This window comes from Rhododendron vialii, chromosome 13a (assembly GCF_030253575.1).
Source record: "Rhododendron vialii isolate Sample 1 chromosome 13a, ASM3025357v1".
NCBI lineage: Eukaryota > Viridiplantae > Streptophyta > Magnoliopsida > Ericales > Ericaceae > Rhododendron > Rhododendron vialii.
In genome coordinates this window covers 30,298,290-30,322,607 of record NC_080569.1, presented here as the reverse complement: position 1 = coordinate 30,322,607, position 24,318 = coordinate 30,298,290, and the positions used below count along the sequence as shown (strand labels likewise).

The window sequence follows — 24,318 nt, the reverse complement described above, 5'->3', positions numbered from 1 at the left end:
ATTTGTAAAGTACTTTTTAATTAAAAATAATTTAATGAAATATATTAACAACATGAATCTAAAATCAAGGCAATTTTTTGGCTTAAATATCTAGTTTTGAAAATTTGTTATAAAAAATTTGTTTACAAATTAAGTATTATTAAATTCATATTTTCACTCAATATTTGATAATCTATTACACAAATGATTAGAAAAATGACAAAAGATAGGGTAAATAGGACAAAAGTGGTGTGAACTTATGAATTTTTAATAATTAAAAAAATTCTTGCAAAAAGGTACATTTTTCTGCCAAAAAAATTTATTTTCCCGCAAAAACCCGGCTTCCTAGAGAACAAGTTAGAGAGAGAAAGAGCAAAAACGTTGAAGTTTAGTCTTTTGTTGTGGTAAGTATACAATATTTTGTGGTAAGTGTCAACATAAACTGTGGTAAGTAGAACCAGTGTTCATGGTAAGTATAATGACGTTTTTTTTCTGAAAAATGAGCAAAACCACCCTACTTTTTGGGAGTGATTTTCATCCAACGGCTGAGATTCATCCAAAACGTGATCTAAAGGTCCAGATTAAATGGGGGCATGATGCCCCAATACCACATTGGGGCATCATAGAAAATTTACATTCTTCATGATCCTTTCCCTCTAGGTTGTATGCATTGTGAAAAAATTTCCTTTTCTTTCTATTTTCCTCTTGAAGCCAAACAAGGAAAAACTATTTTCCTCCGAGTTTCTTTTCATTTTCTTTCTACAATCAAACAAGAGAAAAGAATTCATTTTCTTCCCATTTTCCCTCTCCTTTAGGGCTTGTTCGGACAAAAAAGCCATTGGCTTTCCCGCCAAAAATAAGCCAAACAAATCCACATAAAAACAAAAATAAGCCAATAAGACACTTTTTTCGTCTTTATTCAAAAAATATTGGATTTCGATCAAAATTTTATACTTTTTAGATTCCTCTCGTCATGAAGATGCAATAATCCCCAAAAAAATGAGAATAAGCCAAGTGATACGAAATTTTTTTGAATAAGGACAAAAAATAAGCCACTTTGACTTATTTGTCCGAACACCCTACAAGTTCCAAACAGAGCCTAAATTATTATTTTTTATTTTGAGCAGCTCGTCCCTTTTTCACCCTATCTAGCAAAAATGGTGAAATTTTGCGAGGAATGACCTTCTTTTGTAAAAACGTGAAATGTACTAGAGTCACACGGGTGTATCTATCTTAGCCAGAGGGGCGTTTTGGCTGTCAAAAAAAAACCCAAAAAAAAAAAAAAAAAACACAGGTGTATGTATCTAGACTCTTTCTAGACTTTTTATTTTTTATTTTTTTTAATGGGTCAAATGGGGTTTGAGTTTCTCTGCCAAACCTCTTTTTGGAACTGAGCTTATACCAAACCTGATAACAGGGAATCTGAACCCGGATTTGTTCGTGAGGAATGAACCGGATTGCATAATCGACGACAGGTCCGCCACTTTGTGCACGGTGAGGATAGATTCCGGCTGGTTTTTGGTCAAAGTGAAGGCAAAAAACGCAAACGGAGGGGAGAGAGAGAGAGAGAGAGAGGGAGAGAGAGCTAAAGTCGGTGCATCTATTCCTCGTTTCCAAACACCCCCCTATCTGTCCTCTTCCTCCTCCCCCAACCTTCGTCAATCCAATCGATATCTACTTGTACGTGTATTTGATTTTGGTGAATTTTGATTACTTAATTGGAATTCGATGAAGTGGGTTTTGTTTTTGTTTTGTTTTTGTGCTTGATCGTATTGGTTAGATCGGTCGTGCTATTTTATAGCCGAGCGTGGGATGCTTGAACGGGTCTGGTTGTTTATTTTTCAGCTTTTGGACAGTAGAAGGAGCAAACCAGTTGAAGCTTGAATCTTTTTGGGTTTCAGATGGATGTGGTATCTAGTTGCAAGGTACTTTCAGTTTTCCACTTTGATTTGATCACATTTTTACCATTCCTTACTCAAATTTGAGTAAATGATTCATTTCATTTGGTATGAATCACTCTAAATCTTCATTGGACTTTCGTAAACGCTTCATTAATGGAATAATTGTGAATTGGGAAGAACAAAACGAACCTTAAAATTTTTTGGTGTCAGATGGATTTGGTATCTAGTTGCAAGGTACTTCCAGTTTTCTGCTTTGATGTCACTGCATTTTTAGTTTTAATTTGGGTAGAGCATCACCGGCCTTCACGCTAAATTTTACTCGAGTTTGAGCAAATAATTGTGCAAAAGCTTCATTTGGTATGAATCACTCTAAATCTCCAATGGACAAACTCTAATATAAGCGAAGTTTGAGTAAAGCTTCACTAATGGCATAATTGTAAATTGTTAAGAACAAAGAACTTTTGAAAAATTTTGATTTTAAAGAGAAAGTTATAGTCACTGCATTTTTAGTTTTAGGTAAAGGCATCACCAGGCATTAATCAAAATTTTACTCGAATTTGAGTAGAAAATTGAGTAAAAGCTTCATTTGGTATGAATCACTCTGAATCTCCAATGGACAAAATCTAATTTAATAAGCAAAAATTTGAGTAAAAACTTTGTTAATTTTGATTTTTAGGAGTAAAAGTTTGAGTCTCCCTTTATTTGGTTAAAAATTTGAGTAAAACTCAATTTCGTACAAGTTTGAGTCAAGGATTGAAGTGAGTTTAAAGGGCTTTTACTCAGAATTGGTTATGAGGCAATCAAAAGGGTAAGGGCTGGAGATGCTCTAAGGCGATTTTAGTTCATCCGACAGAGGCTACTGTTAATGCTCTGCAGGAGAGATGTATTTCGGCTTAGAAGTGTTTCCTGGTGAAAGATCAGTTCTTGTAGCAGATAGTTTAAGATTGAACATGTGGAATATTGAACTTATTGGAATGCAAAAGTTCACATATTCAGTGAACCTAAATCCGTTTATGGATCATAATGGGGCATGCCAATTTTTTAGTTTCTTCCTAGCAAGTACTTCTCTCATTATTGGTTCGACGTGCTGGTTAGTATGCTTATAATTTGATTGGCGGAACTTAGCTCAATCTCGTTCATTATTTGAACTAGTAGAATCTTTATGATTCATGATATGAGAAAAAGCTAATTTCAATTCACAATTTGATGCTTTGTTTGAGAATTACTTACATGACCATTTCTGGTAAATGGCCGGAGAGGGAGAAACAAGGTCCCAGAACACATTCGCGTGTGGAGATGCTATATGAATGTGTTGCATCTTCTACCTGTGATCTTATGCATACGATACCTCTTTGGTAGGAATTCCTCCCTCAGTTTAGGTTGTCCAAGGTCAAAATGAATACCCTCGAATCTCTCCAGGTAAAGAAGGCCACATGGTTTTCTTTTGGATCTACTTATCACTTCTTGTGCCTCACTGTATAGTGATCTGGCTGAGGACAAACCCTTTCAAGGGTCCTGGCATATTGTCCTCTTGTCAACCTTGGACTTTGTAGCTTTGGACCCTCCGAAAAAGTACCTTGACTATCTGTCACAAGTTTATTTTTTTGGTTACTCGTAAGTCGTAACAGTTTTTGGGTAACAGCCAATAGGAAGGAACAACTATTACAAAGATAACAAGGAGAACGAATCTCGGTTTTCAGCCTGGGTATCAGGTTTAATCATTTTGATCCTCTGACTTTTAGGTGATTCTTAGGGCCAATTGTTTGATCTTTGATGAATGGCATAATCTTTCAAGTAAACTCTGTACTATTTAAGTTCCTTTTCTTGAGCCTTGTAAGATTTAGTGGAAGAATTCAGGATATTTGTTAGTTATATATATATAATTTTAGTTCTTATAGCCTACCTTTTCTTGCAAGTTTCGGTGTTTGAATAAGCACTGATTTTCTGATGGTTGAGTGCTTTAGAATTCCAATTCTTGGTGGTGGAAATGTGATGAGGAATCTATGGAACAAACTTCTTGTATGTTATGAGCTGAAACTAGCCTCAAGGACAATTTGAAGTCCTTTCCCATTTGAGGAGCTTTCTGTATAGATCTCAATAAGTATGAAGTTTAATAATTGATTTAGTGCAGAAGATGGTAGCATGCCTTCCCTCCTGGTTGATTCTTTTTCTGGTCATAGTATTGTTTCTCAATTGTTTCTTTACTTGCCATTGTTCTCATGGTGGCTAGTCTTTTTGTATTATTCGTCACTTATGATGACCATTTGATTTTGTTGAGTTTGTGATACATCCCTTCTGTCTCATAGGACAAATTAGCGTATTTTAGAATAAAGGAGCTCAAGGATCTTCTCACTCAATTGGGTCTTTCAAAGCAGGGAAAGAAGCAGGTTCGTTATCTGCTTTATTTCTTATATAGCTCATGGGTTATCAATTTGCATGAATGGCCAAATTTCCGTGTTCAATATCTTGTAAACTTGATGAGTAAAAGGTTTGAGCCCATTTATTGGAACTGGTTTTTTAAGCCCTACCTTGATAGTGGGCCCTTTGTTCTATGCTTGTCTTCTGGTCTGACACTTTAACCTATGGTGAAGTTTCATTTGCCTAATAGTGAAGTGGGATTCTCTTTAGGCTTTATTTTTCCTTCAATTTTATGAAGTAACACTGCAGTGTCTAAATATGTTTACATCAGCAATAAAATGCATATCCCACTTCCCATCTCTCTTTCTCGTTGGCTGCTTGAGGGGGTTCAAATGTTTGCTTGCAATTTATCAGTCTGATTTCAGGAGCCTATTGTTCAGTGCTGAAAATTGCTTGTGCTTAATATTGATGCTTTTGTTCGGCAAACTGAGAACTCTTTTCGTCCACTGCCCTCCTCAATCTCTCTGCCATTTTCAGGTCTCCAAAATTTAGCATACCAGGTTTTGACTTTAGATAGTCTGGGTGGTTCTTCTCCAGAACCTGTCACAGATGCAAAATGGTGTAAAATAATAAATTTGTTTCTAATGGAATTCACTATTTTAGTTGACTGAAAAATGTCGCCTCTTGTTTCTTAAATTCTGATGTGTTGTATGGGGTACTCGTTCATAGTCTAACAAACCGTGCCGGGAAATGTTAGATTGGAAGATCATTCTGTCCCAGGACTTGTCAAATAAAGTATAAGCAGGATGTGTAACCAAAAAAAAAAAGTATAAGCAGGATGCTAATATAGGTTTCTTCATATTTCTGCTTGTCTGGAGTTCTGCAATTGTTGATAAATGCTTGCATGGAGTTTAATAAAAGTGCCAATCTCTTTTGGGCATGCATCAGGCAAGCCGAAGGAAAAGATTGTATTGTACGTGTCAAAATAATAGCTTATGGCTGATTTGGCATTGAATTGTTGTTCTAACCACTACTGTATGAAGCATTTTTGGGGTTCGATTATATCTCTGTCTCTAGTTATTTGTACGCTGATCGCTGTATAATGGAATTTCATTGGTTACATATTTTAGGTTCTTAAGTAGGGTTGTCAGGAAAGAACATTTGGCCTGATTGGTGTGTGATTGCTTTTGTGCAGGACCTTGTAGACAGGATACTAGGCATTCTCTCTGATGAACGAGGTAACTTTTTTTTCCCCTTTCTTCTCTGTTTCCTCTTCCCTGCAAATATGATTACTAGATTGTGTTACAAGATGGTTTTGTCACATCAAGTTCGGAAAAGTGAATAATTAATTACTTCTATGGTCTAGTCATTTCAATGTTGCTTCTCTTCCCCAGATTTAGTGAGGATGAGATGACAATTTTGTCACTAGTTGCTTTCCCTTAGATCTTTGAGGATTAGTTGTAGCATTCTGCAACGTCTTGTGTTGGGAGAAAGTTTTTCAGGATTTCACCTGGAAAGTTTATAATGGTTTTAACAATTTCTCCCCCTAAAAGATGCAAGGGTTAACATTAATGGACTATATAATACCAGGTGAGGAAAGGGGATCAATTTAATATGTAAGTAAGTAATGCAAGTTTCAATAGTGTTTTTGGTGGAACACGTGTTTATCATGTTCCTTCACTTTTCCAAATTGAAATGTTTGAACCCTCAAGGTTGTGCACTTCTGCCCTCTCCACACGGTTGATCCCTTGTGCAAATGTGAACTCAAGTTTTGATTGGTTTTGTATTTGGTACTTTGGGTTTTGTTATTCAGGGGCTTAACTATATTTTTTGTTGCTCAACTTTGTTTGGGTGATATCTCAAGATTCCTTTTCTCAAATTGCCTGTCATTTTGTGCAGTTTCTGGAATGTGGGCAAAGAAAAATGCTGTTGGGAAGCAAGAAGTAGCAAAACTAGTAGATGATATCTACAGGTGTGTTCTTATTTTGTCATTCTTAAATTTGCCTCACATGATAAGTTGCAGCATTTTGTCTCACTTTAGTTAAAACCTCTTTGACTTGATAAAATATCTGCCTTCCCAGGAAAATGCAAGTTTCTGGAGCTTCTGATTTAGCATCGAAGGGACAGGTTTTATCAGACAGCAGTAATGCGAGGCTCAAGGAGGAAGTAGAGGATTCTTATCAAATGGATAAAATTCGTTGTCCATGTGGAAGTTCATTGCAAGCTGATTCAATGATAGAGGTCATATTAATATCTTACCTTTCTCCATTATGTGCATGATTCATAGTTGTTAGAATTGCACGATTCACGATTTGTATCAACTCTCCATTATGTGCATGGCTCATAGTTGTTAGATTCATGATTTGTATTGATATTCTTTTATTGATCCCAAATGAGATACAAAGAGACTAAGCTCTCAAATATTCTTTTATCAATCTATCACAAACAACCTAATGAGGACTCTAGACCTATTTATTTACTCAAAGAACCCTACTAACACTGAAGACACTAACATGACACCAACACCCTCAAACCTACTGCATCATCTAATCATGTCCTGCGTTATTTCCGATTTGTTGAAGAAGCAGTATGTTTTGGAGTCGCTTTGGGTCTGTATTTCGAGGAGCTGTCTTGCACTTGGGTTTTAGAAATGTATTGAAGGTTGGCAATTTATACTAGTAATTCCTGAAGTTTTTAAGCTCCATTCTCGATATATAGCTGTGGTTGGCTTCTGAAACACCCGCACTAACACTTACAGAATTACCAGTCAAATACAAAATGGCCCTTTCATATTTCACTCTACATCTATTGAATAAGTGAGCCGAGCTTGTGGTGTTGTGGTTAAAATTGAAATCACAAGTACAACATGGGTTGGGTAATGATATATGCATCTTTATTGTGATTAGAGTTTTGATAGCATCTGCTAGACTGCTAGTTTGCAGTCAGTTGTATACCGAGAATAATCTTCATTTCCTTGTTGGGGCAACTAACGACAACTTTGTTTTCTTCACCAAGAAGGGTACTTTAATTCTTTGGCTTGTTCCATAAAATATCTAAAGATCCATGGACAAATAGTTGAGATATGACCCTTTCAATATGCTGTATTGATGCAAGAATGTACAAACATGTTATTCGCTTTCTGGCTACTCGCTGCTTTTGTGCATTGTGTCTCAGTCTCACTTATTTATTTCGTTGTGCAGTGTGAGGATTCGAGGTGTCATGTGTGGCAGCATATTGGTTGTGTTATTATTGCTGAGAAGCCTATGGAGGGTGTTCTACCAGCTTCTCCCGCGATTTTTTATTGTGAACTCTGTAGACTATCTCGTGCGGACCCGTATGTAATCCCCGTCATTTTTTTTTCCTTTTGATACGATTTGGATTGTATTCACAGAAGTTCTGTGATCAATAATTTTCTTGTAGCATCATATTTTCCTGCTCTTGCTTCGGCTATGGGGTTGTCATGATTGTTGTTCTTAGTGGTACTAGTGTCTATTTTTTTCTTCTACGTAGACAAATATTGTCCTCTTATAGTGTATACTTTTTCTGCTCTAACAATTGAGTCCCAGTTAATGGCACTTCTTTTATCGGGATGCTAATGATATAGTTGGTCTCTGAAAAGTTCCATATGCCGATTCTCTATAATTAGAGTTTTCTATTTGATGAACACGGATGTTTAGTCAGTATGATGTTTCAATAGTTAGTTTTAATTTGTGATTTAGGTTGTATGTGATTTATCCGTTGCATTTTTGCTCATGATTATACAAAAAGGTGGACCATCATTTGATTAACGAATCTTGACTGGTTAACAACTTCCAACGTCTTGAGAAAAAAAAAAAAAAAACTTCTTCCAATGTCTCCAAGTTTTCATCTATATGGTTTTGCATGCTTAATACTCTAAACTTACGAAGTTCAAATTTCATCTATAAATGACCGGGAATTTTCACCCCAATGATATTTTAGGTTGTTTGTGATTTAGGTTGCAACTTAAGTATCTACATGGTTCATTATAATCAACCTTTCTCCATTTCGTGCTATTTTCCTTCCCCACTCTCCTAAAGCCTACCTTGTTGGAAGTTCATGAATATTCTGTTTTTAATATGATATGCAGCTTTTGGTTGACCACGGCGCATCCTCTGTATCCTGTTAAGTTGATCACCACAAGTATTCCTACAGATGGGTAAGCGCACAAATTACATGCATATAGATAAACATTTAGTTGAAAAATCTCTCTTAGTTGTATGATTCAACCAGAAGGCCTATATTATACTAACGTTATAAGCGCTCCGGAGCATGCTTATTCTTCATCCCCTGTCTAATTGTTTCTTTATTCTCACGCTGCAACACCTGTTCCTTTCTTCACATTTTGAACTCTGACAAGTTTTTCATACGAACTTAATAGAAGCGTGTCAAGAGAAATCTCTTTTACTCAGGAGAATGTGTTGATAATTGAATTTTTTTTTATATACGCGCGTACTCTGGTGGATATATTATAAGACCATGTGGTGCCTCCATGCATCCTCTCATCCAAGTTAATGTTCTTATTTCTGATTTTTCTTTGTGTTTTGCTCAAGGACATACTTTTCTTAATCGCAAAATTGTTGGATATCACGGAACATGATGCCCTTGATAGAGCTCAATGGTGAAAACGGATACATGTAGCCGACCCATTTGATTGGAACTTAAGGGTCGGTTTGGTTTAATGTTCTTTATTTTTAGGACAAAGGAAGGCTTTATAATCCGGGATTTTGTATTATCATCGATCTGTTCAGATCTTGATGGTAATATTTTACCATTATTTATCTACTCACAAAGAGACGTAGCATCTTGCCTTAACATTGAGTGGCAAGGTGATTCAACCCAATTTATTGTGGTTAATTAACAAAAAACATGCTACTAGGGGTCTGTGTTTTGGATAATAAATTTTTTTGGGAGTGTGGTTGAAAGGATGCATTCATCATTCGTTGAGACGTTAATCAGGAGGATTGAATTTTGATTGGCTATCGAATTTGCATTTTGTAGATAAGCTTACTGTTGTATCAAGTTTGAAGAGTATAAATGAGAATGCTACTTTGTTGCATCTAATTTGAGTGTCATGGACACAATAGTCAATCATTTAGTGTTACAGTGCATATGATTGAATTGGTAACAACTTTATGTATAGGTTAAACACAAATAGGACAATTGTTTTGGTTTGCCTTATGTGCTTTGTGTCCCTTGTGCCTTATGTACCAGGGACATAAGGTAATGATTGAAAAACATGAAGTGAGAATTAACTTTTGTTTACCTTCTTTTTTTCAAGTGAGAACCCGGGGTCACATGGAATGCAGTCGACTTTTCCTTTATCTTTGAGGTTTTCTTGGTCAAAGTACCGTTCCTTGTTATCTTATTGCTTGTATTGGTTAGTTATAGGCAATGTTCTTTTCGTGGATTTCCCTCGTTCCTCAAAAGCTTAGCCATCCATGTTTATTTGTTCTCATGAATCTGGAAGAGTGAATGCTTTTGGTGGTCTAGATTTTTCCATGCATGTACTTGTGATTCTTAACTGATGTCAGTCCTTGGAAGTCTGAATTCAACTGTATTCACACCTTTCATAATTGTTTCTTTATTTTACAATAAAATTTCAGCACAAATCCGGTGCAAAGCGTTGAGAAAACATTTCAACTTACAAGGGCCGACAAGGATTTGTTGTCGAAACAAGACTATGACGTTCAGGTAAGTTGATTATTGTATGTTTTCTTATGAACCTAACGGTTTCCTGTCAGGAACATGCAGATATATTGATACTGACTGACATTTATGCGGTGTTGTGGTCTAGGCCTGGTGCATGCTTCTTAATGACAAGGTTCTGTTTAGGATGCAGTGGCCGCAATATGCAGACCTACAGGTCAATGGTATGCTGTCTAATTTTGCTTCATGAATGCTCTCCTCGTAGATTCACGTATTAAACTGTTCCTGCTCATCTGGAAGGCAGAAGGTTGATAACTGTATTGCTGTGCTTCTTTCACTTTTTTGGATCCTGCAGTTGTAGGAAAAGGTGTGGATGCAGATATAGTCCTTCATATTATACAGTAATGAAGATCTTATAGTATGTTGGTTTTTATTCTAGTATCTTATTTAGGATAAGCATCCTCCAGGTACAACATTGGTATCGTGAACCTATAGCTTCTTGCTGAAAGACCAAATCTGTATAAATCTACATAACGCCGTGCAGTATCAGTGTTACATATCTAAAGATTTGAGCATGGCGTCTTCAATTTTTAAACGGAAATCCACACTTCAATATCTCGACATGCCGTAAGACAATAATGGATTTGCCCCTCTAAGAATCTTTAGTGAAATTTAGTACCACCTGGGCATATCAAAATAAATGACCCGTAGTAGTGCAATATTTAGTGGGAGTACTTAACAAGTGTCGTACCTTGGGGATTGCAGACAACGAACTTTAATCTAAAAATTAAGACATGAAATATTCTTTTGACATATTAAACCGGTGACTAAATTTAGTACATGCAAAATAAATTTGGGTTTCATCGAAGGAAAGAGGAGACTTCTAGTCTTGTAACCAGGGATTTGGACTGTTGTACTGATCTCTAGATCTAGTTTATTAGCATGGCTGTGATGTATTACATCAAGTTTTGATAATATCTTCAAATGTGGCCGCGTGTGCCCTCTGTCCCATAATTTTAGTCCATTACAAACAGTCGTGTCATTTTTCGAATAAAAAAATGAAGTACATCTGTGCATGTTTTGAAAAGTTTCTGCACTAATTAAAGATGTCAATTTGTGCTCTAAGATTGCACTAATTGACTAAGCATTTGTCCCTTGAGATCCAATCACTCTCATGGTAATTAATTTACTAAAATTCTGACTAAGCAGATTGCTAATGCACAGTGAATGATTGCTATTTGTTCCAAAAATCTGATGCAGCAAGCAACTTGGCATGGTGCAAAAAATAATCTTCAACATTGGCTTTAGTTTCTATTGGATCTATTGATGCATGCACGAGAATATATACGTTTTTGTGTAGATGTCTTGTTAAGCAAGCAGCCACTCATATTGGTGCCTCCCTATACTCTCCCTTTATTGGAGTTTAACAACACTCCACCTTACTCACGAGACTCATTTGTTAACTTAATGAAGTGTACATGCTACAGTAGTCTCTCTTTTTGTACCATTTGCTATGGGGGCACAATAAACATCCAACCTAATGACATGTCGGAAAATATCAAATCTCCTTCGATCGTATCTCTTAAAGAAATAAAGTTTTAATGTTCCTATCAGCGAAAAATTGATATTATATTGCAGTGTACAAGTTCGTTGCCCCACTGCCAATGAGATAATCCCTTGTCTATCCCTTGATATGATGAAAAAGTTAATTACAATTGTATAATCATTGTCTGATGGGGTGTAGTGGACTCTGTCAGGTGTGAATTGTCCGAAACTAGTATGTTGACAAGACTTCTAGCTTAGGTCTTTGTGGTACTTACGGTTCGATAAAGGCTTTAGTGGGGTTGTGTTTTTTTGTGGATACAGTGTTGTTTGGAAGTATTTTGCTTATGTTCACCCAACTTGGAAATACTAAAAGAGTGTTTTTTTTCTTTTCGGAATCATTTTAGATTGAAAATGTTTACATCCAGAAGAGGGAGCATACTGGTATATTATGTAAATCTATAGTTGGAATTTTACACATTGTAAAACTTGGATATAGCAGCCTGCCACTTGTATCCTCATCCATTTTCAGCACCCTTTCATGAAAATTTTGGACTTATTTTTAAAAAAAATTAAAATTAGTGAACCGTCAAAATTTTGACCAAAACTTATTTCGAGTTTTCTATGGCTGTCTCCTTCCACTCCTTGGGATATTGACATCAGCCCCCGTGGTTTTTGTTGAAGCATAAATGCTACTATAACATGTAGCCAATGCTCCATCAGATATCAAAATGCATCAAAATAGTTACATTGTGTCCTTCATGTTGTAGCTCATGCACCCAAATAGGAGACGTTTGATCCTATTGTCTCAGGTTATAAACTTTCCAGATGGTTAGTAGGTCGGATCGCTTGATAAATACATTGTTGGGTCCATTTCCTGACAGCTAAAGCTTTTGGGACAATTGGTGACTTAACATGGTATCAGAGCTTAGGTTGGGAGGTCTTGGGTTCAAGTCTTTCCAAGTGCATATGTGCCCCGTTTATGTTATGCTTCTCTCCTTAGCATTCTATTTCGCTCTATGCTTAACGAATTTCTAGTCCTAAATTAATGGGTTGCCCCAAGCGTAGGGCGGAGACCGACGTCGCACAATATCCGGTAAGACCGGAGTCAAATCCACAGAGACGGTAATGTGTGCTAACTTAAAAACTCGGGTTGTTAGAATTTAAATTGGCTCTTAGGTAGCCACCCCTTTTCGATTGATTTGAGATTAACTAAAACCTAGAAATTGATTGTACTTTTCAAATAATTAAAAGAAAGGTACGGTCGTAGGGTTCATAGTACTCGCAACCGGCCCGACTCATTTGCTGCAATCGGTGTTCTTTAAAACGTTTGATTTTAGACTGAAAAAGATACCCCGCAAGATGCGAACCCTTATGGCCGCCGTTTACCCATGCGCAACGGAAAATGAGTTTTGGACCCTATTCTCCCGTTCACATGGGCTCCAACAATGCCCAGGTTCGCCTACGGGAAGTATTTTAATTTAAAATTATTTTTTAAACATTATTTATTTCGAAATAGGAGCAGAACGCATCCAATCCGGCCACAGTCTGCTAATCACCCCGCGACCCTTCCCCGACGACTACTCATTCATCATTAAGAAAGAAACCCTAGTTTGAAACATGCTTCTATTACGCAAGATGAAAAACAAATGAGAAATATCAACTAATCAAATACCAACGAATAACTTTTATTAAGAACAGAAATTAATACGAGTTACCGGAGTGTGAGTAATTGAACAAAACTCCAAGAACTTGAAGGGAAAAAAAAACTCTGAATGAAAGAACGTAAGTCAAAGCTCTCCAAATAATTTCCGGAACTTCTCCTTTTATAAGCCACGTCTGCCGTCCCCCGTAAAACCCTATTGGCCCCCATTATTATTAGGCCTTATTAGAAAATCCCAACCATGTATTCTCAATCCTAGCCTTGTACAACCTCCAAGAGCAAAAGTCTTGCTCGTCTTGAATTTGTTTCCTTTTTTAATCACCGAGTGCATGATATGGCAATCTAATTATTTCCCTTCCAAAGCTGTAATTGATTTGCCCCCATTGGAATTAAAATTCCACCTCTTGATTTGGCTTTTTGATCACAAGCAACTTATTATAGCCTTGATAACAGTTAAATCCCATGGCTTTCGACTTGCTTTGAACGTCAAGACTAGCATCTACCAATTGAATTTGATAGCTTCAAACGGATCGACTTCCAACACCGTGTAATATTTTAATTTTGCACTTTTTGTACCAAATCCCCCAAATACCTACAATACACAAATCAAGCATAAATCTGCAAGTAATAATATAAAAATAGACTTAGCAAGATAAATTAAGGGGCGCGTATGTTAACATTTACGCGCCTATCACTCTATTTATGAATTTTCACATTTCCACATGTAACACAGGGATAGGGTTGAACGTGAGGAGTTTGTTGTATAACTTTGATACATACGTACTTGCATACTCATATATTGTTGTTGGGCCCATTGTACAACAACTTAAGCTTTTGGGATAGCTGGTGACTGAACATATTAAACCAGCAGTTGATATCCATGACTGCTATGTTGGGGATCGTATAAGCAAGCGTTTTTTCATGGGGACTTGAGAACATCTGCCTGTATAAGCAAGTGTTTTTTTCATGGGGACTTCAGAACATCTGCCTGGTTAAGCACCTGGTAGTACAACCTTAGCCTAGAATTAGATTAATGATAGCTCCCCCATGGTCCACTCAAGAGCAAGCTCTATATCCCAAGTGGGCCCAACAAATTAGCTCAAAATAATTATTCAAACAACTCCTGGTCTTGATTCCATTACAGGTTGTCGCTTTCCAATGACATGAACCGTGGGTGGTAAAAGTTTTTGCTCTTGGTATGTTGTCATGCCTTCCAATGGTTCACACACACGTGCACAGACATACATTACACAGAGTCCTACAGTAAATGAACTTTTGTGGTTTGTTTGTGTTTTTGTTTGGTTTGTGTTATATTTTGATAGTTCATGTTAATGTTCTTTGTTTTACTGATCGACGGCCTTACAGGTGTGCCGGTGCGGGCAATTAATAGACCTGGCTCGCAGTTGCTAGGGGCTAATGGCCGTGATGATGGCCCTATTGTGAGTTTCTCTCCCTTTTCAAACAAGTTTGTTTGAAGTTGTTTCTCAAGATTTAGCCATATTTTATGCAGTTGTTTCTCAAGATTTAGCCATATTTTATGCCCTACTATTTGTTAAGCAATACAAACTGTTCGTTATTTTTGACGTTATGTTGCCATACTTTCGATTGGATGGATGCTTGCAACTTTAATGACATTACGTGCTTGCTGGTCTTAGTATACTTCTTGTTGTTTTGTCAGATTACACCATGCACCAGAGACGGAATTAATAAAATTTCCTTAACAGGATGTGATTCTCGAGTGTTTTGTTTGGGGGTCAGAATTGTAAAGCGGCGTACTGTCCAGCAGGTAGTTTTGCAATCTGACCACACTATATTTCTTCCAACTTGAACTTCCATTCCTTAATTTCCCATCGGAACAAAGTGATCCTATCGCTGTTTCTTTTGTTCATGGTTATGTCTGATTTAATTGTTGTACTCTATCCTGTTTGTTGGCCTCTGGACTAATGTGGTGTGGGATGCTATTATTTACTGATGAAACGAGGAAGGGAAAATTCTTTGGAAGCTCAACTGTCAGTTATGTACTCCAAAACTTACAATGCACTTGAACAAAGATAAAGAACCTAATGAATGGCAGAAGAAGGAAAGACCAAACTACCCTAAAAAAGAAGATCAAATGCAAATAAAACTACCCAAGTAGGAAGCAATGAGAGTTTATCAAGTAGGAAGGGGAAATGCACAAGGGAACATGTATGTGTGGTAATGGTTCATATAAAATGACTACTTATTCCATAGATCTGGTGCACTCATGGAAGATGGAATTGTAGGCAGCCTGTTATCACAATACATAGTAGGAGTGGAGATGTAACGACAAGCATAGTGAGCAACTAATGCACCCAAGCTATTTCTGTGCATGGTCATGGTTGTCAAAACAGAATACATCCCTGAGCATCGTTTTTCTTGTTTTGTGTGTCGTATCAGTATATGTATACCATGTATATATATAAGTTATGGCATAGGTAGCCACTGTAAAATGTAAAATCTATTCCATATATTAGAAACTTAATATCTGGTACAAATTTCCTGTTTCCAACCATATAACATGGTCTAGTAACAAAATTTATTGTTTCATGCATCACGTATGAATCACGGATCGTATGGGTATCAAAAGAATGTATTTACTCGCAAGACAGATTTAGAGATACTTATTGATTAATTTGATTTCACTGAATCGTTAGATATATATGTACGGTATGTGAATTTTGAAACTTGGTTGCACGAAACGGAGGTGGGATCTGGGGAGCAAAGAATCATAGAAGCTCTTTGTGTGGGAGTACTTATTGATTAATTTGATTTCACTGAATCGTTAGATATATATGTACGGTATGTGAATTTTGAAACTTGGTTGCACGAAACGGAGGTGGGATCTGGGGAGCAAAGAATCATAGAAGCTCTTTGTGTGGGAGTGCCGAGGGAGTGTTCATGAATAATTTATAAGCATTAAATATTCAAATTTAAAAAAAAAACCACATATATATATATATATATATATATTAAATAGTACATTATTTAGACAAAAATAAAATTGATACTTTTACCACTATTAAACGAAGTGAAATAAACTGAAATACATGTAGAAGTATTTTGTACAAAATCTTTACTTAATACTTACGCCTTGAGAAGCGTTTGTATATTATAGAGATATACATAGAAGTACTTGTTCAAAATATAGATCATTAAATATTGGTTTAGTAAATGTAAGTACATAGGTTGTTTATACATATTACTTGGGAAACTTGAATTAATACTTTGGGAGTATCTTATCATTACTTCATAATGGAATTTATAATTTTTTTCTTCCTTTTGGGATTTACATGATTGATTGGTTTTATCGTGGCTGGTAGTGGACTCCTTTGCTGATGGTAGCAAAATTACTAGGACGTTCTGTATTGGGAACACGAGAGCGAGATTTTGAGGTGGATTCGCCATACCGATGGGAGTTTTCTGCAACTAAGTGTTAAACTTTCTCTAAACATAAGATACCTTGAGAGATATGTATCAATTTTACCTTAGAGCGTATCATATCATGAATCTTAAAACTTTGACCACACTTGAGCACAATATGTAGCCTCAACAGAAGAATGAACAACATTTTGCTTTTATAAGAGAATCGCCCAACAAAAACACGAAAAGCTTCCATAAACACACAAGAAATAGGATAATCACACCCTAATTATGATCATGACATCGACAGATAAAAAAGAAACACGTCGATTAGAAGTGAAATGGAGTAAAATTGCAAAATATATAATATCTTAACAGTTGTGGCACACTATTCTATTTTTGTTTGTCCTATTTTTTTGGTCATGTAGGATGGGTTACACTTTAGTACCACTACCCTCGAGCATAAGATCATTGCAAAATAAAACTACATCAGTCCCAGTGCAAGTGCAAAGTCAAGATGCAACATGAGGAAGCATTAAGAGTTTATCAATTAGGACGCCAAAATGCTTAAGGAGATGTGTATGTTTAGAGATTATTCACAAAATGACAATTTATCTCAACGTATGTGCTGCGTTAATGGAAGAAGGAATTGTGGGCAGTCTTGAACTTATCAAAAAAAAAGTGTGCAGTCTCGATGGTCTCTTGCTATCGCAACATAGTAGTAGGACTGGAGATGTAACCACAAGCTTAAGAAGCAACAAGCGTAACAAAACTATTTCTGCGACTGTTGTGGCCATTGGACGGTATTTGGCCTCAATAGAAGAGAACAACATCTCACTTCAATAAGAGAGTGACCCAATAGAACACAAAAATCTCATAATCCTTTTTTGGTATTTAAGAATATCATAAATATTAAAAATCAATTAGTTTCATACAGAGCAAGTCCTTAAAACCGTAGCAGAAAACTACTAGGCTAGTTGCTAAATACACCAAAGAGGTAACAAGTCTAGCACAAATATGTGCTTCAGCCTTGGAGGTGTCCAACACCCAGGCAGTCTGCACTCAGCAACAATGAAAAGCTTTGTGGAGGCCGGAATATGGGTCATCACCGACTCACCACCAAATCCTCTGCTTGCTCAGCCCCATGTCTGGCCAGGTTATCAGCACTTAGATGGCAAAGCGAGGTATGTGAGAATGGGTAGTTCCAGTGCATGTCAGGAGCATTTTTGAGTCTGCTACAATTGCTCGATGGGGATTCCTTCTTGATGAATGACAGCTATGAGGGATTCCGACTCGATCTTGATATCTGTCGCCCTTTTTTCTATTGATGGTCAATCCTCTGTGAATGGCCCAGATTTCTGCCTCAAGACTTAGACCTGCATGTGAGCATGCCATAATAGCCAATCATCCACTTCCCTATACTGTCTCAAAATATTCCTCCAAAGACTGCTTTGCTGTTAAAGTCTTACCAGCATCCATCTTTATTCAATTTTACTTGATCTGCAAGGGGTAAGTTCCATTGAACTATTTTAGGTTGCTTAAGACCACCATTCAGGGGGGTTTTGAAAGCCTCATAGAAACAGGATATTCATCCCTTGAAAAGAAAGGAAAGCACCCAAGAAACAGGATAATCACAATCCTTGTGAGAATCATGTCATCATCATATTATACAATAGGAACAGTATGTCCACTAGAAATAAGTAGAATAAAGTGATATTGGAATCATATATAATATCCTAACAGTTGCGGTAAACTTTACTGTTTGTGTTTGTCCTATTTTTCTGTGATGCTGGATGGGTTTGACTTTAGTATCATTTATTTACGTCTTAATTCATCACTGTGTTCTTTATATTTGCGTGGTTCACTAATAACCTGTTGTCTAGAGGGATTTTCCTTGGCAGAGTTAAGGTTGCTCGGTTGTGATCTGTGTGTCATGGGTTCAAAATATGGACACACCCTCCCTGACATGAGGGTAAGGCTGGTAACTCTGACCTCCCGAACCCCATAGTGGGGGAGCCTCATTCATGGGAAGTTGGGACGGTACTATCTAATCGTAGGTGTTGGGGTGTTGTACGGTTCCGGCTGCTGTAGCCTGATAGTAATATTGGATTGAACAGTTATGCATGTATGATATCTTGTTGATCATGTTGGATCTACTTTCTGTGTGTATTTGTGTATATTTATATGTTGATGATAATTAGGCACTTCATTTACTTTGCTAAGTGTGATTTGGAGAGACAACATTTAGTGAACTGTCTCCCAGTTATATACTGGTATTTTACTATTTTTTTCCTTGTTTTGTTAATGTTTTTGACAGTTAAGAACACAAAACAAATTCGCAGTTAATGGTACTGAAATTTTCATTCCCACCTCCCAAAACAGTCTCACATCAGAGCAAATTATATGTTTACTTATTGTTTTGGTAATGTTGTTTTTACTTCGTTTCTAGATTCTCAACTTGATACCCAAAGAGTCAGAAGGCGAGCAATTTGAAGAAGCTCTTGCCCGCGTCCGTCGTTGTGTTGGTGGTGGAACTGCAATGGAGAATGCCGATAGTGACAGTGATCTGGAAATTGTTGCTGATGCTATTACTGTCAATTTGCGGTGCCCTGTAAGTCTCTCTCTCTCTCTCTCTCTCTCTCTCTCTCTCTCTCTCTCTCTCTCTCTCTCTCTCTCTCTGTGTGTGTGTGTGTGTGTGTGCAATAGTGCAAGATTGCAATTTTGAACAGAGTTTGCTACTTCTGATACTCATTAGCATGCGGTATTTGTATTAGTCATTTTTTATCTTTTGGTAGTCAGCACACTAAATTTGAAATCTTATACAATTCTCTTCCCAAGGTCCCGCTAAAATTTTGCATCAGTTGCTGTTTATAGTTTTTTTTTTCCTGAGAAAAGTAGCAGGCTATCATTGTTATATTATTTATTTTCTTGCTTTGGTGTTCTCGATTCTCTTACACCGAGTAGAGGACACCTCTAGCTAGTCATGTTGAATGCTTTAACAATATTTGATTGAGATAGGGAGGTATGTGATTTTTGGCACTGATTTTTCCCTTCTTCTTCACTGATTTGCTCCAGATGAGCGGGTCAAGAATGAAGGTTGCTGGGAGATTCAAACCTTGTCTCCACATGGGCTGTTTTGATCTTGATGTTTTTGTTGAAATGAACCAACGATCTAGAAAGGTGAGAATCTCAAACCACTTTTCTTTATTCTTGTGTTTTTTTCTTGTTGTATCTTTGAATACTTCTTTGGTCACTCTAAATGTTTTTTTTTTTTGGGCTGCAGTGGCAATGCCCTATCTGTCTCAAGAATTATGCTCTAGAGAATGTCATCATTGATCCCTATTTCAATCGTATCACGTCTAAGGTACACCTTCCGTGAACCTATTTATTTAGTCTAGTCTGTCAGTGATTTTCCGATGCTTGGGGCTTATGCTTCCCTAATTTTGTGATATAGATGCGGGATTGTGGAGAAGACATGACAGAGATTGAGGTGAAGCCTGATGGTTCTTGGCGTGCAAAGGCAGAAAGTTATCTAGGAGATCTTGGTCTGTGGCACTACCCAGATGGCACTCTCTGTGCCCCAATGGATGGAGAAGTTAAACCAAAATCAGAAGCTTTTAAGCAAATCAAACAAGAAGGTGTTTCTGATGGTCATGCCAATTTAAAACTTGGAATCAAGAAGAACCGGAATGGTCTCTGGGAAGTTAGTAAACCTGAAGATACGAATGCACTTTCTTCCGGCAATAGATTAGAGAAGTTTGAGAACCTTGGTCAGAATGTTATTCCAATGAGCAGTAGCGCAACTGGAAGTGGCAGGGATGGTGACGATCCTAGTGTCAATCAGGGCGGTGGTGGAAATTTTGATTTTTCTGCCAACAATGGAATTGAACTTGATTCTCTCTCTCTCAATATCGACCAACCATATGGATTTACCAACCAAAGTTCTGCACCATTTGGTGATGCAGAACTTATTGTTCTCAGTGATTCTGAAGAAGAGAATGACATCATGATTCCCTCTGAAACTGTTTACAAGAACAATAGAACTGATACTGGTGGGGCCACATATCCACTTCCCCCGCATGGAATTCCTGATTTATATCCTGATGATCCTCCTCTTGGTACTGCTGGTCCATCATGCCTTGGTCTTTTCAATTCTAATGAGGATGAATATGGGATGCCCATCTGGTCTTTACCTCCGGGTACTCGTGCGGGTCCCAGTTTCCAGTTATTTGGTTCAGATGCAGATGTGACAGACGCCTTAGTTGATTTGGAGCATGGTTCTACTAACTGTCCTACATCAATGAATGGATATGCTTTGACTGCAGAGACTACTATGAGGCCTGATGCTTTTGTCCCCCAGCCTTCTGTTGATCATTCGAATGGTGATATCAACGACAGTTTAGTTGATAATCCGCTGGCATTCGGCAGGGATGATCCTTCTCTTCAAATATTTCTTCCGACAAGGCCTTCTGATCCGTCTATGCAGCCTAACTTGAGAGATCAACCTGATGTGTCAAACTGCATACGCTCCGAGGATTGGATCTCTCTGAGACTTGGGGGTGGTGGCCCTAGTGGTCAAGTTGAATCTACGGCTGAAAATGGATTGAATTCACAGCAGCAATTACAAGCCAAGGAAGGGACCTTGGATTCTTTGGCAGACACTGGTATGTGTCTATGCTTTTGGCTTATGCCTTTTCTACTTCTTTCGTCTTTCTACTTCTTTATTGTGTGTATGCTTCTTAGTCCTGCCACCTGTGACACGCATCTTCCCTGCACCTTAAGAAAATGCAAATATCTGCAACGTTGTAATTTGGATTTTACTTTGTTTTGTACTCCTAATGAATGGTTAGTAGTTTGAATGTCAGTTCTGATGATAAATAACTAGGTTAGTCTCACTAACCTCCCCTGAGGTTTCTAACAATAGCAAGAAGTTTCTGCAATGACACTACCCTCCCTTGCTTTCCATTGCTTTTGTTGACAATAACAATAGACCCCCTCCATCACCCAGAATTTCGCAGGATCACTTTTAACATGGCAATACTACCCTCAACATACCTTTAGTCTTTTTCCACTTGCTATAAATACTAACCCTCACCACGCCATTTCCACCCGAGCAAACTTGAAGCTGAGACCAAGACCAAGACAGAGATCAACTCGCCATGTATTTCATTAGAAGTTGATGAGCATTGCCTGGTAAAAAACATTTTTATGTAGCATTAGAAAGTGTTTTCTCATCGATTGAAAACAAGTTTTAAGCTTTCTATGGATTTAGGTGGTACTACCAAAATAAATACAAATAATCTTCACGTGCATTGTCCATGATCTTCCACAAAGATATAGAAAGTAACACCAGACATAATTAATTTAATTTTTTTAACAATTGTGAAATTATCAATGCCACTTGACGTTTATACTGCTTAATCTGCAGCAATTTAGCACATTTATTTTTTCCCAATCATCCTGATATTCTAGTAGATAAGATATTCACCATGGCTTATCTATTGGATAAGTTCTCAACGTTGATTATAAATAAAAGCTAGTTCTTGAAGTGTGTTATCTGACTCGCCATCGCTTTTGGACTAGGATCTGTACCAAGTTGGACATTGGATACTCACTACGTGGAAATTGAAAGATATAACTGAAGAACTCTCATGGAGAAGCAAATTCTAACTATAGGATTACCACAAGAAATCAAACCTGGAAAACTCTCTCTCTCTCTCTCTCTCTCTCTCTCTCTCTCTCTCTCTCTCTCTCTCTCCAAGTGTTGCGAGTTCACGAATTGATACTCCAAATTGGGTTGGCCATTGGTGGCTGCTTTAGTACTCAAGATATAAAGGACTTATCCTCCTGTTTTGAAGGTAAGGTTGATGTTGTGTGGGTGCATTTGGAGTTAAGGGGGTTTGTTGGTATTGTTAGCTAAAGTATGGGAGGGCAGTGTCACTTAAAAAACCTGAGGGGAGGATTAACCTGAGTTATAACTTTTGAGCCATGTGGTTAAGGATAAGGGTTAGTAGGTCAGCTGGCTCGGGTCGTTACATGAAGGCCCACCAGAATCAACTAGAGTATGCAGTTATTGCAGGCATTGACTGGTTTTTTCTCATGTAGGTCAAGGCTTCTTTTCGTTTATTATGTGCCTTTGGAAAGAAGCTTTGTACCCTTTACAATCAGCCTATCAAATGAGGAATTGTTCCATTTTTGTTTTCTTTTTGTGTTTTTTTGGCTAAAGCTATCTCCTAATTACATTTGTGGGGCTAATATGTACATTAATTTCTGGTTCAATACACACTTTATGCAGCTTCTTTGCTTCTTGGTATGAATGACAACAGATCTGGCAAGCCAATTAGAGAAAGATCAGATAGCCCTTTCTCTTTTCCTCGGCAAAGACGTTCTGTGAGACGATTATATCTTTCTATCGACTCCGACTCCGATTCCGACTAGATTATGCGTTTGTTGATTGCTGGGAATATTCACTACTATATCATTTGACTTCAGAAATGCTGCCGGACACCCCATCTTGAAGAGTTCAATATCTGGAATGATTTGGTGACCAGTCCCGTAGCGCTGATTATGCGTTTGTACTTGTAAATTTAAGAAAGCTGAGAAACAGTTTTTTGTCCCTGTGAATAGTCTCAGTTGATGCAACGCACCCACAGCAGATTTAGCAATGAAGTGTTCTGCTTAAGTGGTGTGCTGTGCTGGCACTGCAGGAATTTCTTTCAAATGGTAAGCAGAAGAATTTGTTTGCTTTCAGCTTTGAGGTCTCATTTTGCTTTGTTTCTAATGCCTTCACTTTTCGCCTCACCAGGGCTGGAACTAATTTATCCCCGTCTCTCTCTCCTCATGGTGGCTTGCCGGTCTGTGCTGGTAAATTGTACATTAGACAGTTATTTAGCTGGCAACTCGGAAAAAATCCTTTTGTATTGACCTTTGTATGCCCCAATAGAAACACAAATTGACATTTTTTGTCCTCTTCGAAATACAAGGAGCAAATAGCGGGTGATGTCTTCACATTTACCTCAGCAAGTAATTTACAAAAATCTATTCCCTTTTGGATAATACCTTGTTGCAAGTTCCCCTAGTGTATTTTCTCTATAAATTTGTTCTACAACCTGTAGCCAACTTTTATTGATTGGGACAAGGCTTAGCTTGGTTTGGTTGGATTTATGTGTTGCACAGAATGCAGCAAAAGGGGACTTGGAAGTGTGATTCCAAACAGATTTGGTTAGTTTTCGACATAGGAAGGTGTATCTTAGTTCATGCTCTTTACTTCCGAACCTAGATCAGCCTCATCTTGTCAACACTATAGCTCGATTTCTAAATCTGTGCGAAGAAGTTATTTACACGTAACAAGGAGGACTCACTTAAATGGTATTGTGAAATCTGACCGCTTCTAGCTGTCTTGATCGTAGGTAGCAGAGACAATGCCCCAATGGCAATCATCATTGGTCGTTAAGTGGGACCACATTGGGTCTCATTTTACGTTACATGAGAGGATTCACACCAAGCAAATACAATCGTTATTACTCTTATGTTTTTTCTGGCTCCTCTGTAGTTAATGTTCTGCTGGGTTGGGCGACTACCACCAGTCTGACTTCTCCTCCTTCCGATCAGCCAAATGCGCCTCTATCTCCAAATACCAAAGTGAACTTGTTGTGTATGCAGGCCGGTGCACGGGATTACATACACCAAATATGTTCATTGTCTCAGGATTCTCTATTTTGGTCGGTGTGCAGTATTTGTGAGGTCTGTTGTTCTGAAGTTTTGTGACCTACGTTTAAGTATATCGGATTCTCTTTATCTATATTTTGCATAGAAAAGAAGTGTTGC

General features: G+C 37.6%; 2 protein-coding genes across 5 annotated transcripts in view; both read left to right on the top strand.

The window, feature by feature from the left end:
* Positions 1-1,760: 1,760 nt before the first annotated feature.
* Positions 1,761-23,547, top strand: LOC131312505 (E3 SUMO-protein ligase SIZ1-like). 2 transcript variants are annotated; one of them, XM_058340302.1, is made up of 17 exons: positions 1,761-1,904; positions 4,187-4,267; positions 5,434-5,476; positions 6,138-6,210; positions 6,320-6,479; positions 7,439-7,572; positions 8,347-8,415; positions 9,863-9,950; positions 10,054-10,129; positions 14,476-14,549; positions 14,789-14,896; positions 18,941-19,102; positions 19,567-19,671; positions 19,775-19,855; positions 19,946-21,155; positions 22,787-23,214; positions 23,297-23,547. In XM_058340302.1, the coding sequence occupies exons 1-16, from the start codon at positions 1,881-1,883 to the stop codon at positions 22,927-22,929; spliced, it is 2,631 nt and encodes an 876-aa protein (XP_058196285.1). In that variant the 5' UTR covers positions 1,761-1,880; the 3' UTR covers positions 22,930-23,214; positions 23,297-23,547. The 2 variants fall into 2 exon arrangements, with proteins under 2 accessions (XP_058196285.1, XP_058196286.1); XM_058340303.1 differs by lacking the exon at positions 1,761-1,904 and adding an exon at positions 2,049-2,114.
* Positions 1,766-24,318, top strand: part of LOC131312506 (protein WHAT'S THIS FACTOR 1 homolog, chloroplastic) — a 50,406-nt gene continuing 27,853 nt past the window's right edge. Inside the window, exon 1 of one of the 3 annotated variants that reach the window (XM_058340305.1) lies at positions 1,766-1,904. The gene's annotated coding sequence lies outside the window, so the exon portion shown is untranslated. Of the gene's footprint in view, positions 1,905-2,097; positions 2,115-24,318 lie in introns of those variants that run through there. The other 2 variants (XM_058340314.1, XM_058340317.1) reach the window with 2 other exon arrangements.

Excerpts from the sequence above, each read along its gene's own strand:
- LOC131312505 (XM_058340302.1), top strand. The coding sequence starts at position 1,881 with ATGGATGTGGTATCTAGTTGCAAG. Across the intron at positions 6,480-7,438 it reads AAGCTGATTCAATGATAGAG|TGTGAGGATTCGAGGTGTCA; the intron begins GTCATATTAATA and ends TTCGTTGTGCAG. Across the intron at positions 21,156-22,786 it reads GGATTCTTTGGCAGACACTG|CTTCTTTGCTTCTTGGTATG; the intron begins GTATGTGTCTAT and ends CACTTTATGCAG.